Source organism: Pagrus pagrus (genome assembly GCF_965226575.1).
Source record: "Pagrus pagrus genome assembly, chromosome: 11".
Taxonomy (NCBI): Eukaryota; Metazoa; Chordata; class Actinopteri; order Spariformes; family Sparidae; genus Pagrus; species Pagrus pagrus.
Window position 1 is genome coordinate 19554252 of NC_140195.1, and position 18330 is coordinate 19572581.

The window sequence follows — 18330 nt, forward strand, 5'->3', positions numbered from 1 at the left end:
TCACTTTTCTGGATTATATAGATTGTACCAGACACGTTCATCCGATTTACATACCACGTGGAATGATGGCCCTTTGGTGGTTCATTCTTGTTTTCAGGACCTGAGCCACAAGCAGGCCGTACCATGGCCACATGTCAGCCAAAAGTGAACCGAATAAACCAGAACTGGCCCAAGTCTTGGTCACAGTTAATTTCTATCCTGCTTGGCTGGTTCCGGCTTAGACTTAGGCCAGTTCTGGTTTATTCAGTTTGCAAAAATGGACCGCCCAAGTGCCATCATTCCACAAGGTATGTGGGCTAAATGAATGTGTCTGGTGTGGCCCAGAACTTTGCTATCTGCAACACTGTGCAACCCCTATTTACTTTGGAATGATAAGTTAAAGCAAAAAAGTTGTCTATTGCCAGTGTAAGAGGTAAGAAACTAGTGAGTTCAGGTTGCAACATGGTCTTTGCACCTCTGGAGTTTTGAAACTAACTGAAATGGAGGCAAATATTAATCTGGTCCAGAGTGGCGGAAAAAATGGAGAGAATCATTACTGAAGGCATCACTCTTCATTTGTCACACAAGGAAGAGGTCATGCAGCAGGGCGATAACCCATCACCATGTAGCCATAACAACCAAGGTGTTTTACTTGGACTCTCATGTGTCCAAACAGCGGAATGTTGAAAACTGATTGAGTCAACCACCTGACTTCAGAAAAAAAAAACCTGCATGCTTCTCTTTAACAAAGACCAGACTGAAGCTAATAATGGCAGCAATTCAGACGTGGCACAGTATCTCCAGAAGAAGTGCCTCCTGATGTCTTCGGGAATGATTTAGTACCAAATGTAAAATGCCAAACTAATTTCTGAGAGGACCACACCTGGCCCTGCTACTAGCACTGAAGCCACTTTAATTATATTTTTTAAAAGGGGCATTTACGACATAATGAAATTTAGCTGAGTGGCAATAAAGTGGTGGTCAAATTAACTTTAAAATCGTACTAACTAGTCAATGCAGTTAAATTCAACTTCATTTAAATGATCAGCTCTCTTACTCAAACCACTGTGAATGTGTTTGTGTCTGTTTCTGAAGAGCTGAGCTTGTTACACACAACATACACAAGCCGCATGGAGTAATCATGAAAGCTGCATGGGAACACCTTGAAGGCTATGCTATGTGTGCATAGGGATCTGGAAAAAAAAAACAGGCCAGCAGGAGATTTTATAAGGGGTGTACCTACAGTTCTTCTTAGATCATTATTATGAAGGCAAACATACCTCCCTGAGCCTCCAAGTCCAATTTCCTTTCACTTTGTGTTGCCTCCCGGGGTGATCATTACTATCAAACACCAGACTGCCAAAGCTGGAACGGAAGAAACCTGTTAATGTGTTTAGGTTTTCTGTGATTTTCTCGCCAAACTGTGCTGTTTTCCCTTCCCTTCCAGAAATAATGAAATCCATTTAAATGCAAGTGTTGTATGAGGTATTCCCTGCTGGGCTTGATGGATATACACTCAGAGATACACCATTTTGTTTCCACAAGACAACATTATACTGACTTTGATTAATTTCCTGTAGACTTAACCCTAACCGTAACCATTACTTGCCTAACCCTAACCCTAAGGAGACCTATTATGCTCTTTATTTTCTTCCTTTCTTTCAGTGTTTTATGTAGGTCATTGTAGTAGTAACATAAAATTAAATTAGGAACCTGAAAATGAGCATAATATGTCTTCCTTTAACCCAAGTCTTCACCCTAAAAATGTAAAATTTACATTATGGTGACCAATATATGTCCCTATAACATGAATAATGCATGTCCACAGAATTTAAACACAGAAAAACACAAACACATGAAACAAATCTGTGCCTTCATGGAGAATAATAGGGGATTTTATCTACATGCTCTGTAGAGCTACCTTCTCACTCTCTGGGCTAAGTGTCCTGGATTTGTACTTTGCTGCAGAGGCATCCAGTAAACCTAGATCCGTCTGACTCATGACTGCCCTCTGGTTCCTTCCCAAATTCCCCAAGGCTACGGTTTTGTGCCATACCCCAGTTCTCTGGCACATTCCCCAAGCTGGGAAACAGAGAGAAATTCCACATAAATGAAGACCATATTATGTTTTCTTTCTCCTGACCAGAGTTGTGGAAAACAGAATGCTATCAGAAAGTTGACTGCATGTGGTTTACCGGTCACATGATGCACGCATGCTTTCAAGGTGTCATTTCGGGGTTTTCTTGTGAAAGACCTCTCACAACCTGGTCTGGTGAATGTGATGCTGATGATGACAAATGGTTGTTTACACCAAACAGCCAATCAAAATATGATTGCATGCACGATACTCGATCTCCCTGAATACACTGGTTTGGCATATGAAGGCAATAAAAATTGAATGAAATGTGTGCAATCTCATAGTATGTGTCATTTAGATTTATTGTCATTGCACTGCAAAAACCCTTTTACTACCTAAATTGTTAACCTCATTCATTAGCAATAACATTATTAAAAAAAATCACTCCGGACCTTACAAGTCTTCTGGTATTTCCCACATCACTTTTTTTTTTTTCCTTCTGTTTTTCTCCTTGCTGAGAGGTCACACATATGGTTTTAGACCATCACACATCGATTGTAGGTTCACCATCTGCCTGCCAACATCTGCTTGCGTAGTGTTGATTGTAGCTGCTCTTGATCTAGCCGCACTGGACTCTAGGCTTAACTGGGAAACAAGTGGGAATGTAATACATTTCACTAGGATCCCCCATGCCACTTTGTCCTGTTTTTCTTGGCCTCCTCTTGTGTTTTTTACGAAAACATTTTGGGTGTGCAAATCCGGGGGATATGAAGACTCATTACCCCCGGAGTGCTGAGCAGCTACTGAGGTAGGGAATGGAGAAACAATAAACTGGTGGCATTAACATTTTTGAGGCTGCACAGCCTGTTGAAATGAACATGGAGAACTGTTATGTAAAATGGCTCTACATATCTGATAAGGGTAAGAAGACTGCACAGAAAGGAAGTAGATTTCAATATTGATGCACTAGCACAACTTTTGATTTAATAAAAGTCATGCTGCTCTTTGTTCCTCTCCTACCCTCTTAAAGACCAGGTTAACCATCTTACTGTCTGCATCAGTGGGACAGATGTTCGTTTTGATTATGGTAATGAATAAGACGAAAGCAATAATTTCCCCAACTGTTATTCACATTAAAAGATTTTGATATAAGATTTAAGATTTTTGTATTTAAGTACACCAATGCAGTGCCCATTTAAAACTTGCTGTTCGGCACAGATTATCTGGCAATGTGAGGGCTTACAGATCCAGTTTTAAGCCTTCTGAGCTACTTAAAGACTCAACAGAGCTGCCCCGATAATATTAAAAACATTTCATGTATATGATTTAAGATATGAATGGCGGAAATTTTCCGAGCCGGACCACAACAACAAATGAGAGAGGCATCCTGGAGAAGCTGATCTTGATGCCAAGCAGCAGTAAACATTCTAGCCCTCGAGGCTAACGTTAGCTTACAGACACAAACTTAAAATCTCACCTCCAGTTCTTGCTTAAGAATAGAAAACATTCATTCATCCAGACTTGTTTAACCTTCTGCTTTTTTTCTCTCACTGGAACGTCATTTTGTTTATGTCTGCTTCCCCATGAGATCATGTGAGAAGGATCACCTGTGATCCCAGCTTCACTTACCAGAGCCATGATGTCACAGCACTGAAGCCACGCACCCCACTGCTGGACAGAGCGGTGTTCACTGTTTATTTAAAATGTAATAATATTGAATGTGTTGCTTGCCTGAATCTGACACTGCACTTCATCGGGTCCTCAGCAACAAACCTGCCAACTGTAAGGTATTTTAGATGAACGGTTCTCAAGACATGAGAATAACAGACAGACAGACAGAGATTCCTTGGTTTATAGTTAGATAATAAAGTGAATTATGTCAGCTATTTTAAAATTTTGTCTTGGTTTGTGTCAAATGTGCTTAGTGTTTTATCATATCAGGTGATCTAATACTGTTTTTGTTTTTTTTGTTTTTCTTGACTAAAAGCCATTTCGGTCTCATCTTTGTAAAAACAAGAAATGTAATTATTTTATTCTAGTTTTTGGCCTTTTGTCTTTTTAGTCAATTTACTCTTTAGGTATTATCTGATTAAGAATGCAGCTTTGCAGAAAATGACCGGTTTATTGATCTGATGGTATCAAAGTCATCAAGTTCAATCATGTTCAAGGACAAATAACCACACATTGTTACATGTATGTCGCCAATTTCATGCCAAATAAGTTAACTGCTCAGATGTTAGGTGCTATGGTTTATGACTGCAAGGCCTTTTCCTCTAGCTTGCTAGTTTGAGTCGTAAGCTCGAACTGCTGCTTTAAATAATGTTTAAATTGTGGTATGCAAAGACAATCTGTCAGTGGCAGCTTGGACCTCAAATTATGTCACTTACTGGTTCATTACAGTGAACAGATGGCACATATTGACTCAGTCCCATTGCCCCTTTTACTTTGTCAATTATCTATCCTCACCTTTGCTTCCTTCCCCTGAATCAGTGGCTGAGCAGAAGTGTTTGGACAGGGCATCAAGGCTCTGCAGAGAGGTCTGTGTCTGAGCTGAACCCTCCACCAAACAGAACATGATTCCAAGGTGAGGATTATCACACTAAAGTCAGCGAGATGCCTCCCTTATGAGGAACAGCTGATGCTCCTGAATCCCACAGATTCCCTGCCTTGTGGTCGCTGTTGAGGAGCATACGATGTGCCAGAACTGATTACTATCAGCCACTAGAAATCAGATTACCTGCGGGATGCTTCACAGAGAGTGGTGGTTTTGAGATAAAACTGGCATTGTCCAACTAAGCCAGTCAAGGAGGGGCAGTTGAAAGAGATATCTGGAAAACCTGAGACAATTCATGAAGTTTGAATTTAACTTCCGAGCCATACAAAAACACCGGCTGCATGTTTGAAATCAGTTTGTCAAAAACAATTCCCATTCCAAGAAACTGGCAATCACAGAGTTGGTTTTTCATGTTGCATAAGGACAAAAATAAGGTTAGCAAAGTGGTTAGCCAGAATTATAGACATAATAGATAGAGCTACTACATGAGACTGATATAAATTCTCTGGAGGGATGACTGCCAAACCCAATGCAGGAAATTGGAATGAAAATAAATGCCTGCTGAAAGGTTGACCCTTTATTGGCTCCTATGGTTTAACCGATTATAGGGGTTAAGAAAAAGAGTTTTATGGAGGCTCGGTTTTGAAAGTGAAAAATGTGCTCTAAACTGTTGTCTCCCATGAGACATGAATCACTCAAGTTGAAAATGTTTTTTGTGATGCTGTGGCCGTGATGAAAATGGAAACTCAGTTTATGTAGGAATATTGCAGTAATTTGACTTTTTGACTTTTTCTAGAATGTTTGTGGTCGGCTAAAATGTTCTCACTGCAAAATTAGAATAACTGTGAGCAGCTGCGAAATTAAAATGTTTGGCCCAGATGCTCAGATGGCCGTCAAAGACAGGCTTTAAGTCTCCGTGCATCTTGCTCGGATTTCACCTGGGTGTCATTTGGTGAGGATATCACTTCTTATATAACCGTTTGGACAATTCATCAGTTATCAATCCCCCACATGCCAAACAGATTGATCGTGGATGAGTCGGTTGAGGCAAAATTAAAATGCGTTAACATTCAAATTACACACATCTCCTTTGCAGCAAAAAAGAGACATGCATGTCTGTGTTTTTTCTTATCTGAGGCTCGGTCAAGTTATTGATATTGATGAGGTGTGAAAGAAAAATGATGGCATTTTAAAGACAGCTGGTTTGGATGTGACAGTGCTGCTACATTTCACTGGATTTTGGTCTGTTCTTCGCTATTGTTAGAAATAAGCCCTAACAACCTTCATGACAGCACTTAGTAGAAAATCAGTTCTATATCATGTTTCTTAACAGTCGCAACGTCCATGAAATTACATTAAAAATAAAGCACTTGACTCTGTAATGTATTTGCATGCTAGGGAGGTTTTAAAACTGGATTTTGGCTCAGCAAGTAGATCCAATTACACAGTAGTGAGAGGCCTGGCCTACAGTATGTTCTTGTGGACACTTTGTTGGTGAGCCAAACCATACATCCAAATTCAATTTAAAGCCCTCTTAATTCTAGTTTGTTCTGATTCTTTATGTCAGAGCCTAAATAATGATTGATTGTTTGATTAGTGGTGGGTGGCTGAGAAAGAAAAAGGCACAGGAGTCAGCATAGGAGATGGTAATCTATACCCATTTGTTTAGCTATTCAATGGAATTTGAGGTTTGAGGTGTATAATATTTAGAACAGGTGTTTAAAACAATAAATGTAAATGTTTTATTGGCTGGGCATGTATTGATCTTTTATTAAATCACTCAGAAATGGGGAAGAATTCCACCCTGTACTCCAAACCTAACATGATTTTATATAATAAACAACAACCAAAGGATCACTGAGACATGTAGCAGCTAATTCCTTTGAGGAAAGTATTGCATGCTGAAAGAAAAGGCTCTTGTAGCCAGAAACATAAACACATTAGATATGGTCTATGAAGCATTAGCTGATGTATGAGGAGGTGAGTGTGCACTTCAGTGTGTAATCTCAATGTGCCACAGAGGGTCTTTCTTAAACTTCCTAGAAAGAGGTCGAAGGTCAAGTATCATGTAGCTCTCTCTGCTCCACACTGTTTTCTTTCATAATCTTCCTGACACGGTGAATCACTGGCTCATTTGCCCCTGGGTTTTTGTCATCTTCTTTTGGTTAAGCAGAATACTGAAGCATGTACAGAATGTTAACAGACTGATATCTAGTTAGAACAATCTAGGATTGACTTAAGTCAGGCAATCAACTTTATCTAAACTAAAAACACGTTGGTCTATTTTTGACCTCAAGCCTATCCAAAACACTAATAGGTTAACATAGATAACAGGTTAATACGTATTTAATTTAATGATCAGCAAATATCTAAAAGAAAAGTCTTAAAGAAACTGAATGAATCAACATACCCCTTACATGCTACAAGCAGAGGAACCATTTTACTCAGTTAGATGAGGTTTTGGCGCCACTTTGTGGTGATCTTACAGTAAAGCTTGGAATTGATGATAGGTGTGCACTTTTGCTTCACTTGAATATAAAATAAGGACAGCAGCTTTTGATTAATGCTATTAGACACTGTAAACTCAAACATTTGACTTCACATAATGCCTGATGGAGTAAGACTAATTGATTTAATTTAGGCTTACTACTTATTATCGGTAGTTTCGAAGAGTTACGGAAGCCTCAGAGGGCATACGGGGACATTTCCCCTTTGTCACATGGTTACCATGGTAACAGTGGTCCAACATCGTTAGCTAACTGTTAACTACATGTTACTTTTTACTAGCTTTAGATATTCTTAACACAGTTAACTATCGTAATATTTTATAGTGTGTGCCTCCATGTCGAAGTATAAGGTAAATAGAAAGCATTGTGTGTAAATGTTGTCTTGTGTGCTTTATACTGACAAGATAATTGATGTGATATATGCTAGTTAGCTGCTGCGTAGGTTACAATGAAGAGTAGCTACATAGGCTAGTTGTACTAAAGACTGTCTAAACATACCTGTTTGGGTGCTAGGTAGTGTGGTGGGGGTCAATTAGCTGGTAGAGGAGTTGCTAACTAATGTGGAGTTTAACTTAAAGTTTAACTTGATAACTTTACACTCCATAAGAAATTAAGCTAGACTAAGTCTTGCTTTGCTTTCTTCCCCTTTGCAGACATCTGGATACAGAGGTTCATATGACTATCCCAAAACTGAGGAGCGGTGAGTGTTGATGTAAATGAACAGTTTTTAACAAGTACTGGTGACAGTGACGATGTTACCATTTCTCCTCAGGGATGTAAGAAGTTGTGTGCGTTACAAATGTGGCCTTATCAACACCATACAGGACGTCCTGCGCCAAAGACCAGGCTGGGTTGAAGTGAAGGAGTGAGTAGGGTTGTCTGTTCATCATCACATCAGCTTCCCTGTCATCATGTGTGGCTTGAATCTGGTGTCTGCTCTTTTTTTCTCACAGTGATGGAGAGTGGGACTTCAACTGGTGTGATGTGGGCTGGCTCAGGGAGAATTTCGATCACTCCTACATGGAGGAACATGTGAGGATAAACCACTTTCGCAACCATTATGAGGTGAGGCACCATCAGTCTAGCATGCCTTTGGAGTATAGAATAGAGATTTCAACAGCAATAATCACATATAATTCAAGTCAAAAATCATGCAGTCTTTTTCTGTGATTCTGTGTTTCAGCTGACTCGCAAAAACCTCATGGTGAAAAATCTCAAAAGATACCGAAAAAACCTTGAAAGGGACGTAGGCCGCATGGAGGCATCCAAATGTGATTTTTTCCCCTGCACCTTTGCACTGCCCAGCGAGTATCATCTCTTTGTAGAGGAGTTCAAAAGAAGCCCTGGCAGCACCTGGATCATGAAGCCGGTTAGCTTAAGTAGACTGCAGATGTAATCTAGTGCAGTGAAATGATCTTTAATCCAGTTTTTGGATAAATCCCAGAAACCAAAGTGAAATTAGTACAGATTTGCGAGTCATGAAAATTAACTGTTATGTTTATTTAGGTGGCAAAATCGCAAGGGAAAGGCATTTTCTTGTTCAGGAAACTGAAAGACATCATGGATTGGAAGAAGGTAATATTTATTTCATCAAGTAATATAATTAACAAAAACAGACATTCTTTATATCTACACATCCACATATTCAGATTGATCACATTGTTCTTACTCAGGATGGCACCCGCCCAGAGGAACAGAAGGATGCAGCTCAAGTGGAAAGCTATGTGGCACAACGCTATGTAGAGAACCCCTACCTAATTAATGGTAATAAGCTTACTGAAGAATGCACTTTTATTGTTAATCCAATTGGGGAAAAAATCATCAAATATGCCAACAGATGAACTAATAATGGACAGATTGTGCGCTAGAGGATTAGAGAGCAGATAAAAGCTTTCTTAGTACTTTTTATGCTTTTTGTCCCCGCAGGCAGGAAATTTGATCTAAGGGTCTATGTGCTGGTCACATCTGTACGTACTGCACCTTTTAAATCACAATGTTTCATACGCAATGTAAATTTTGCTGCATGCGTCAGTCAGTGTGGGTGAACAGGTGTCTATGTGTGTGTGTTTCAGTATATTCCCTTGAGGGCCTGGCTGTACCGAGACGGCTTTGCCCGCTTCTCGAGCACCCGCTTCTCCCTCAGCACTATTGATGACAAGTGTATCCTTTCCTTGCCATTTCCATTCATTTGGATGTTGATTCACTCATGTGATAGTCTGAGTTGTTAATACCAATGTGCCAGTTTCCCTTACCAAGTTAAGCCTTTGTCTGATATATTCAAGCAAAGTTAGTTTTAAATAGCCTGGTTTGACCCAATTTCTGAGGCAGTTTTTCCTAATTATGTCGCGTTCGTGCACATCCCTGTGGAAGGCGCGATTACATCATTTAAGATCCCAAATTCTACTTAGTGCCTCTGTTCAGACATGCACCTCACCAATGTGGCTGTTCAGAAAACAGCGCCAGACTATGATCCTGACAAGGTGTGAAATTCAAGAACCTCAAACAATAGTAATCAGTAAGTCAGTTTTTCTTAAATGTATCCCCTTTGACAAATTCAGTCTCCTCTTAATTCCTGCATTGTTTTATTCATCTCCAAATAGGGATGTAAGTGGCAGATGCAGCAGCTTCGAAGGTACCTGACTGCAAAACATGGCAGAGAGACGGTGGAAACCCTGTTCAAAGAGATGGACAACATATTTGTCCGCAGTCTTCAGAGTGTACAAAAGTTCATTATTAATGACAAACACTGCTTTGAGCTCTATGGGTACGACATTCTACTGGATCAGAACCTCAAACCGTAAGTTATTGCACGGTCCGTCCGTCACGTTCTTTTGAAATTTCCATACAAGCACCAAGGCTTGGATGCTCATAGATAAACAAAGAAGAGCTCATGCACAGACAAGCAAACATGGCACAAATTCGACTCCCCTTCCTGATTTCTTAAAAACAAAGCAGTAAATCTGCTAGTGTTCGGCTCCTTTAATTGCCAAGTATGAAAACCTCATAAATCTCCACAGGATACCTGAAAAAAAACAGGTATGCTGTAATCCTGCTGTAAATAACACAGACACACTCTAATCAAAGTGCCTCACTCAAATACACACATTAATTCTCCTGCTCATGCCTACCAAACCAAAGTCTTTATTATACTGTTTGCTCGTACTTGTGGTTCGGCCTAAAAGGCTAAGTAAACGTTTGGTGAATGTCTTCATTCTCCATCTCTCTGCAGGTGGTTGATTGAGGTGAACGCTTCGCCGTCACACACCCCAAGTAGTCAAGAGGATTACGAGATGAAGTGCCGGCTGCTGGAAGACACTTTGAACGTGGTTGATATGGAGGGAAGGTAAAGACCACGTTCTCATCATGTGGCTCCCTGTACGGTCTATTCATTACATACATCACATTCTTTGATATGCACTCATCTATATCTTTTAAGCCTGAGTTAAGGCACATTTGAAAGGTAAGAACATGGGGGGAAAGAAGCACCTTTGAAAACACTAGCAACAATAAACAACTGGCTACCAATTCCTTTAGAACCCAAGGTGAATGCTGTACAACAGGTGATGAGATGGGTTTCTCTTATCTCTTTCTGTCACACCAGTGCTGCATTCTAATTAACAGTGTTTTTGTTCTCATTAGGCTGACTGGCAAGGAGAAAAGGGTGGGTGGCTATGACCTCATGTGGAACGATGGGCCTGTCAATAGAGAGGATGTCAACCTAGAAACATTTGGCAGTACATGCTTCACTGCCAATACACACTTAGGTAACTTTAATACTCTCTCTGATAAATGTGCAAAACTTAACGTGCAATTATATCAATGCTATTTGTTCATGTGGAAAAGCCTTTATCATTCACCTCTTAATTACTGCTGCAAATATATACTTGTTCTTTGCTGCAGGGTGTGTGAATGACAGAGAGAACCAGCTTCGAAGGCTTCTCAAACCATTTCCAGGCCAGAGGAGGATGTAAGACACTCGTCATTTTTATGTCCCACTATGACAGTATTAGATACGTTTCTGGGAAGACGGGCTCCAAGGAACACAAATAACTGAAAGACATCAGTAATACATCATACAAAATGAGCTCTTGTGGTGATCTGATTCAATTCCAAGCACCTAGGTTGAAATCTGAATATGCAAATTCATGAAATCTACATTTACAGCAGACCTTGTAATTTCCGATATCTGAGACATATTTACTTGTCTACAAATGTTTTTCCATATGAGTGCAGTACTTTGCATGATTAATGACCACACGTGTATGTGCTTAAGTTTGGGATTTCAGCAGTGTCTCGGTAATAAAGACAGTTATGAACTGTGTATGTCTTCATGTGTTCCACAGAATGGCAAAAATGGATCAATGTGCCTTGAGTGCAAAACATTTATTTCTATGCCTTACAAATACTTGCATTCAACATTGAGAAAATACATACCACAATCTTTCTGCGTGCGTGTCAACATAATGTACACATTTGTACTAACATCGCCCCTCCCGGCCCTTTATCTATGGCTTTGATACTTGACATGAAGATTGAGTAAAGAGGAGCAATCAGAATACATATCACATTATTTACATGAATGTAGTGCACATGGTAGATCACAACAAACGCATAAGACACTAATGTAAACACAGTGTTCTACACACTTCAAGTATGCAGTGGAGTATGATGATATGTATAACATTACCATGTTACAGCCTATCAACTAGGATGTTGACATTCCATTGAATCACAGGAATGACCAATGGTACAGCACAGCAGACATTAAGTTACATTCAGCTCTTTTACTAAACATTTTCTACTTGTGCATGATGATGTAAACATAAGAATGACATGGATGAATACAAGTCGACCACAACACTTTTTCATAAATATAACTATGGTATAGAAAATTTGGAAAAATATGCATTTACATTCGTAGCAAACATTACACTGTCTTCAGTGACGGAAACAGCTCAGCTCTATGCAAAATACAATATATCATATCATAGACTACAATTCAAGCTGTTCAAACATGAAAAGCCCTTGTAACCAAAAATGTAATACCATTGCACAAATATATCTGAAACAAATTACATTACTGCAGCACACCACCACTTATTGCACCTCTTTCTGTCTTCAGCAAAAGATGCTTCAACTGAACATATGTCTGATAACATGATGAGGCACCAAAGAAAAGACAGAAAGCAAACATTGAGTAAAGTAAGTGCGATGAAAACAAATACATTCCAACATCAAAAAGTCCAATAGTAACTGCTATGGTTGTGTTCGATGACTAACATGGAATGATCTGTGTTTAACTACTATGGATTACTGATGATGAAAGCTTTCCAGTAGTACAGTAGATGCTTATTTTATGCCTATTTCAACATTAGTAGCACACTGAGAGATGACTGTGTAGTGCAAGAGTTCAGTTTACATAGAAGCAGTGTTTATAATCCTACTAGTTTTTAGGGTCATAACGAGCCTTCTGTCACTGTACATTTGGAATGAAATACACTACGTACTATATATACTGTATAACTCTGTTCTATTAATGTGTCATACTACATTTTGAAATCATTGCTGTTTTGTCTCTACTCTAGCTGCTTGTTAGTTCTGACCTTTTGAAGGCTGTACACCACGGACTGATTTAGACTGCTGTACAACAGTTACGACATGTTAGTATTACACAGATTACACAGAAAGCAAGCATAGGTTCAAGCTCCTGTACCAAGTAAAGCACTATAAAGCACTGTAGGTCTATAGGGTTTACTTTGCAACAAAGTGCACATTTTTTGTTTTGCCATTCTGCTTACTGCTAAGCGGTGCTTTGGAGAGAGGCTGCGGCTCTTTAGCAGCTCTTTTCAGAGCGGTTTTAGAGGCCTGACCTGCTGCCTCTGTCCTCTGCCAGTCCTTCTCCACTCTCTTGGAGGTGAGGACCTCTCTCTTACTTGCAGCAAAAACACGTTTCTCTGCACCAGCTGCTTTGCTGCCACCAGGCTCCTTCTTCACATCCGTCTCCGAGTTAGCTCTGACGCGGCTTTTCCTCACCTGACCTCTGCCGTTCGCGTTAGCCCCAGACTCCTGGGGTTGCTTACGGGCGTTGCCTGCAGCCTGCATGTGCCTGAGATGACTCCTTCCAGCTGAGGGGCTAACTGGGGTCTGGGCTCCTCCTCCGCTGCCGCTTTGTCCTCCTGGGCTCTGACCTTCGTTGGAGGTTGCTCGTGTCTCGCTGCTGCTCCTCTTCGCTGGTGCCCCAGGTTTGGCTCTGCGCTCAAGCAAAGGGCTGAGGCGCGAGTGGCGCTGGTAGGCGTAGGCAGAGCAGCTTCCATTGCACAACGGGTAGCGAATGTGACAGTGAGGGCAAACTGGGAAGCGGGAGTGCTGGTGCTGTGCTGAGGCAGGTGATGGAGGGTTGTTGACGGGTGCGAATGGGAAGGCTCGCTGGCTGTGCCGCAGCCCTTTCGGGGAGTTGAGTCGGGATGGTGGGGCTGTGTGAGGCCTCGGTGGGTGAGCAGTAGTGGCAGAGGGGAATCCCTGTGGCCTTGAGCGGCTCCCAGGCTGACGGCTGCTCTCCGCTTGCACTGTTTGGATCTGGAGCCACTCAAGCTGCAGCAGCCTCTCCAGGTACTTCTCTAGGGGCCCCACAGGCTTGGGTCGGGGGGCACCACGGCCCTCCGTGTGAAGGAACACTGCCAGCTGTCTCAGGCTCCAGCTGTTGAAGGGAGGAGGCAGGAAGTCTTGGTAACTGTAGGTGGGTTTCTCACTTTCATCTTCGTCGCCCACAGTCCCACGGGGACCTGGGAAGTCCGGGGGAAAGTCGTTACTGTTGATGACCTCGGCTCGGAGGTTGAGGTGAGGAGGGGTGCAAGGGGTGCAGGGAGAGGGCAACACGGGCAGCCTCTCGGAGTCTGACAGATCGCTGGCGCTGTCAGTGTCAACATCCTTCTGGATGTAGTGCTGCTGTAGTGCCTCCGGGGTGGGAGCTGGGGAGTGTGTGAGGGGGTGTGCTGGCATGTGTCGTAGCCCTGATATTGGGGAGAGAGGCAGGGAGAGGGCTCGCCGATTTTTCCCCATCCCGCCGCGATTCGAGTGGAGCTCATTGCCGCACGGTGACAGTCGCTGATTGTCGCGCTTCTCCTCCTTCCTGTGCACAGATAAGTGTTTGCGGAGTTGAGGTCTCAAATCTCCTTCGTCTTCAGGGCTGTAAAGAGACAGACAAGTGTGATGAGGAGAAAAGCTGTTGGGGATTTGGGGATTTACTGTACCTGAAGCAAAGCATTCAGTTAAGACTGTAAACCCCTCTCCACACATACCTGGAAAGTTTGCTTGTATTCCGTGTAGAGCAGGATTTGACCCTGGCTGCTTTAGACTGTGCACCCTGTAAAACACACATTATGGAGACTATTAAGCACACAGCCCACATCACACGCTGCAACAACATCTCACACCGATTTAGCAGAATGCCATTCACTCACCCTCTGCACTGCTGTCACTGTGTCCTTATCCTGACCTGGTCCTGGGAGGCCATTTTTCACTTGTCCCGGTGCTTTCTTCATCTTGTTACCCTTCTTTGAACTGTGGAAACATGATAGTGTGTGTCAGGCTCGCCTCAAACCTACGTCTGAGACAAAACACGACAGGTCCAATTCAGATGTGTCGCTGTAAAATGGGGCCTACCTGCTCACCGGTCCGGTATTTTCAGTATTTTTTACCCGAATCTTCTCTTTGGAGACCACGCGTTTCAGTGTCGTGGATGCTGTGCGTTCCTGCATGATGGGCCCCATGATGCAGGTCGCCAGGCAGGGATGTTGTTTCGAGTCCAGCACAAAAATCAAACGATACGGTAGCTAAAGAACCCAACCGACATCTCGGATCTGATGCTCTATTCTGAGAATGAAGCTAAAAACACCCATTTTCTCAAAAGTGCTGCAATGCATCATGCGCAGATGTCGACAGTCGTTTCTCCGCTGCAGGTTGAAAACTCGTCCTTCCTCCGTTGCCGTCGACTCGCCTCTCTGTCGAAGAACGATGTAGCGAATATTTTTAGAGATTTGGTGACAGAAGACGCATCTTTTTTCCGACTGTCATCTTCCTCGCCATTAAAAATGCAACACGGGCTCGCGGCGCATACGCTTTGTTTGGCTCGCCGTCCCAGGCAGATAGGTTTGTTTACCTGCCGCTGACTGGCTCGGCGCTTGTATCGGAGCGGGCATGCGCGGTGCATCATGGGACTTGGAGTAGAAGCATACTAATCGCTCTTTCAAGCCATACAGTGAAACGCTCTTTAATGAGTGTACTTAGCATTCACAAACTATGCAAAATTCAAGTGTTGGAGCGGTGAATGCTGTTTGATGTAAGGAGTTAGAAAGAATTGATACGAATACAACTGTTAATCTTAAATCACTCAATCTCCCAGGCAACGTCAGTGGTATTCTGGTGCGTTTGCAGCTTCCTGTTATACTGCGCGCATGTTTAGCAGATCTCCATCGAGGGCACACTACAGACATGCATGTGATTTGGGGGGATATGACGGTGGATGGCAGTCGCAGATCAGGTTATGTGATCGCGGCCGATAGCGGAGACTCCATGACGCACGGAAACGCGCAGCTCCAGTGAATACTGATGAACATGGAGGAGCGATCTTAGGCTTCATCGTGCAGCTTAGATGTAGCTAACGCGTCATATCTTTATATGGTGAGGTGAAGTCAACGTCTTGTCTTATTAGACCATAATATAAGCAGTAATGCTGCAAATGTTCAGAGAGAGTGGTTTAGGCTGTATATTCAGGCACGTACTCCCAGAGCACACGCCCACTCTTTTCCTGCTTGTGTGTTGTCAGATTGACACCAACAGAGTGTAATTCGCAGCAGGATATCATGCATCTTCAAGTAAAAGAGTGCACTAATGCTTCAGCTGTCAGTATGGTTTTAGTTAGAGCACATTCTGGGCATGGATGTGATATAATACTAATGCATTAAACTTCTTTAAATCTTTACAGGTGAGGACACCAGATCTCACACAATATGGATAGAGGGTGGTTTATTGGACATGACAGGATTCGGCCAATGAGATCTGGCGAGCAGATGCCCAGCAGCGTCTCAAGATCCTGCATGACTATCAACCTGACTGAAATGCTTCGAGCAGACAAACCTAATGCACCAAAAAAGCCAGTTCCAATCCGCCCCCCGAGCCCTCGAGTCTCTCCGCCAAAGGCACATGAGTTCCACTGCAGTCACTCCTGTGAACCCCCTCCCAAACCCATCATCCGACAGCGTTCACACTCTCTGCCCTCCACAACAGAGAAGAAGAAGCGATGCAGGAATGTCGGTGTGCGGTTCGTTGACTCTTTGGGGGTCGACCTGGAAGACGTCAGGCTTTTCAGATCTGGAGAGGATCCGCGTGTACCACATCATGTCACCTTTAGATTGTTGATGGGAGCAGAGTTGGCAGATGGGAGGCATCTGGAAATATCCTTGCCGTACCTGAAGCCAAGTTTTGCCCAACAACCAGGCGAGCAGCCAGGATTCCTGCAGCGTCTCCACGAGCAGAAAGTGTGTCTGGAGAGAGTCTTGTGCTTTGAGCTGGGTGTCATTGGAATCAGCCAGGTCCTCAATTTGGACTTTGAGAAAGATGTCACAGCTCGGTTTTCATTTACAGATTGGAAGAGCTGCACAGAAACTAAAGCCTCTTGGGTGTCCACCATCACCAAGACCTGGGAAGGAGGAGGGGGCCAACTCAGCTGTGATACTTTCCGGTTTCACCTGCCTGTTCCTCCATTCCTGCAGCCTGGAGCAGTTTTGCAGTTTGCCATCCGGTACAAAGTCGGTGGGGCTGAATACTGGGACAACAATAATGGAGAGAATTATAAGTTAGTTTGCCATAACTACAAGTTCACTGTGCCAAAAGAATGCGAGGATAGCATGGTGCACTTCATTTAGCGGGCTGACTAAAGGTAGAAGAATCTATTTAGAGCACTTTATGATGGGTGTCAGCACAAACCACTGAAAATGTGTAACTGCATCGTAACATGTAATGTTCATTTTGTTCAAGATAAACTGTTAACTCTGGACAGACCTAGCCAGAGCAGAATTAACCAACACTGCTGCACTTATACCTGACGCCAACTTTAGTCCCACTGTTTCACTTTGGTGTGTTATTTTTTTCAAACTTGCGCTGTATTATTTGATTTTCTTGGCGATTCGAAAATTGCACTTTAATGTGGGAACATCTAATGGAAGTGACACAAACACTGAGCACTACACAAATACTCTGTGCATTTGAAATAATTGCACATTTTCTTCCGGCTGGGTATTTGACCTGGAAAACAGTATACAATGCAGGAATTTGGTCCTCTGAAACCATTTGCTCTGTATTCAGAGCTTATTTTTGAGTCAAATTTTGTCAAACAAAATGGCCAGACCATACAATAGATTCAATTTGAATATCTTTGAATGAATCAGAAATTAATGCTTGTTTTGTATAACAATAAAGTACAATTGCACACATTTGTCTGCTTGTATTATATTAATGTGTGTAGTAGTATAATTGATATTCTGTCTGAAAGCTGAAGTCCGACCTCCTCTCTTAGCTGTGACTCATTTGGAAGAAAAAACAAACATATTTTTAATGAAAAAATATTTTTGTCAAGTTCTTGGATATTAAACATCAAATTCCATTATCATATTCATCTTAAAATAGTTAAATGGCATTTTTAATTTTTCTTATTGTCCCCAAAAGGGTTAGGGTAACCATTCTTCAGTGAACAACATCCTCTGTCCTTAGAAAAACTTGAGGAAAAAAACCCTTTTAACAGGGGGGAAAAAGATGGAAGAAACCTCAGGAAGTGCCACAGAGGAGGGATCCCTCTCCCAGGACGGACAGACATGCAATAGATGTCACATGTACAGAACAAAGCAACAAAATCACAGTTTACAAGTTGCATTGACAGAATATCTGATACAAATTATAATATATGTAAAGTATGTGGATCCAGGAGATGACTGAGCAGGCCGAGGCATCGCCAAGTGATGCCGGAGCCACATGACCTCCTCTCCACCGTGGTGACCTGGAAGAGGTCAGGCCACACAAGATAATTAGCAGAAAAACAGAAAAGATCAGAGGTGAAGAGGCATACATTTTTACAGAAATACAGATATAAGGAGATAGTAAAACAGAGGAGAGCAATGATCCAGCGGAGCCCATGATATTACAATCCATATGCATCAATA

The 18330-nt window shown here is 42.2% G+C and overlaps 3 protein-coding genes across 5 annotated transcripts; 2 read left to right on the forward strand and 1 right to left on the reverse strand.

Moving 5' to 3' along the window:
- Positions 1-256: 256 nt before the first annotated feature.
- ttll9 (tubulin tyrosine ligase-like family, member 9) lies at positions 257-11438 on the forward strand (the record flags this gene model as incomplete). Its single annotated transcript, XM_084365861.1, has 14 exons — positions 257-287; positions 7733-7817; positions 7890-7982; positions 8071-8182; positions 8301-8486; positions 8624-8692; positions 8791-8881; positions 9044-9084; positions 9190-9277; positions 9539-9597; positions 9718-9914; positions 10347-10460; positions 10757-10881; positions 11018-11438. 14 exons carry the CDS (start codon positions 257-259, stop codon positions 11086-11088), a joined length of 1362 nt encoding a protein of 453 aa, XP_084221987.1. The 3' UTR covers positions 11089-11438.
- A 47-nt stretch (positions 11439-11485) lies between these two features.
- fam217ba (family with sequence similarity 217 member Ba) lies at positions 11486-15274 on the reverse strand. The gene is made up of 4 exons (XM_084365534.1): positions 14780-15274; positions 14578-14677; positions 14416-14480; positions 11486-14303 (listed from the first exon to the last, which is right to left on the reverse strand). The coding sequence occupies exons 1-4, from the start codon at positions 14884-14886 to the stop codon at positions 12869-12871; spliced, it is 1707 nt and encodes a 568-aa protein (XP_084221660.1). The 5' UTR covers positions 14887-15274; the 3' UTR covers positions 11486-12868.
- A 104-nt stretch (positions 15275-15378) lies between these two features.
- ppp1r3da (protein phosphatase 1, regulatory subunit 3Da) lies at positions 15379-17609 on the forward strand. 3 transcript variants are annotated; one of them, XM_084365537.1, is made up of 2 exons: positions 15379-15455; positions 16101-17609. In XM_084365537.1, the coding sequence occupies exon 2, from the start codon at positions 16126-16128 to the stop codon at positions 17038-17040; it is 915 nt and encodes a 304-aa protein (XP_084221663.1). In that variant the 5' UTR covers positions 15379-15455; positions 16101-16125; the 3' UTR covers positions 17041-17609. The 3 variants fall into 3 exon arrangements, with proteins under 3 accessions (XP_084221663.1, XP_084221661.1, XP_084221662.1); XM_084365535.1 differs by lacking the exon at positions 15379-15455 and adding an exon at positions 15518-15796; XM_084365536.1 differs by lacking the exon at positions 15379-15455 and adding an exon at positions 15870-16017.
- Positions 17610-18330: the final 721 nt, after the last annotated feature.

Bases quoted from the DNA above. Each gene is read 5' to 3' on its own strand.
- ppp1r3da (XM_084365537.1), top strand. From the start codon at position 16,126: ATGGATAGAGGGTGGTTTATTGGACATGACAGGATTCGGCCAATGAGA.
- fam217ba (XM_084365534.1), bottom strand. From the start codon at position 14,886: ATGGGGCCCATCATGCAGGAACGCACAGCATCCACGACACTGAAACGC. The intron at 14,678-14,779 runs GTAGGCCCCATT...ATGTTTCCACAG, and splicing joins AATACCGGACCGGTGAGCAG to TTCAAAGAAGGGTAACAAGA. The intron at 14,304-14,415 runs GTATGTGTGGAG...GTCTCTTTACAG, and splicing joins AATACAAGCAAACTTTCCAG to CCCTGAAGACGAAGGAGATT.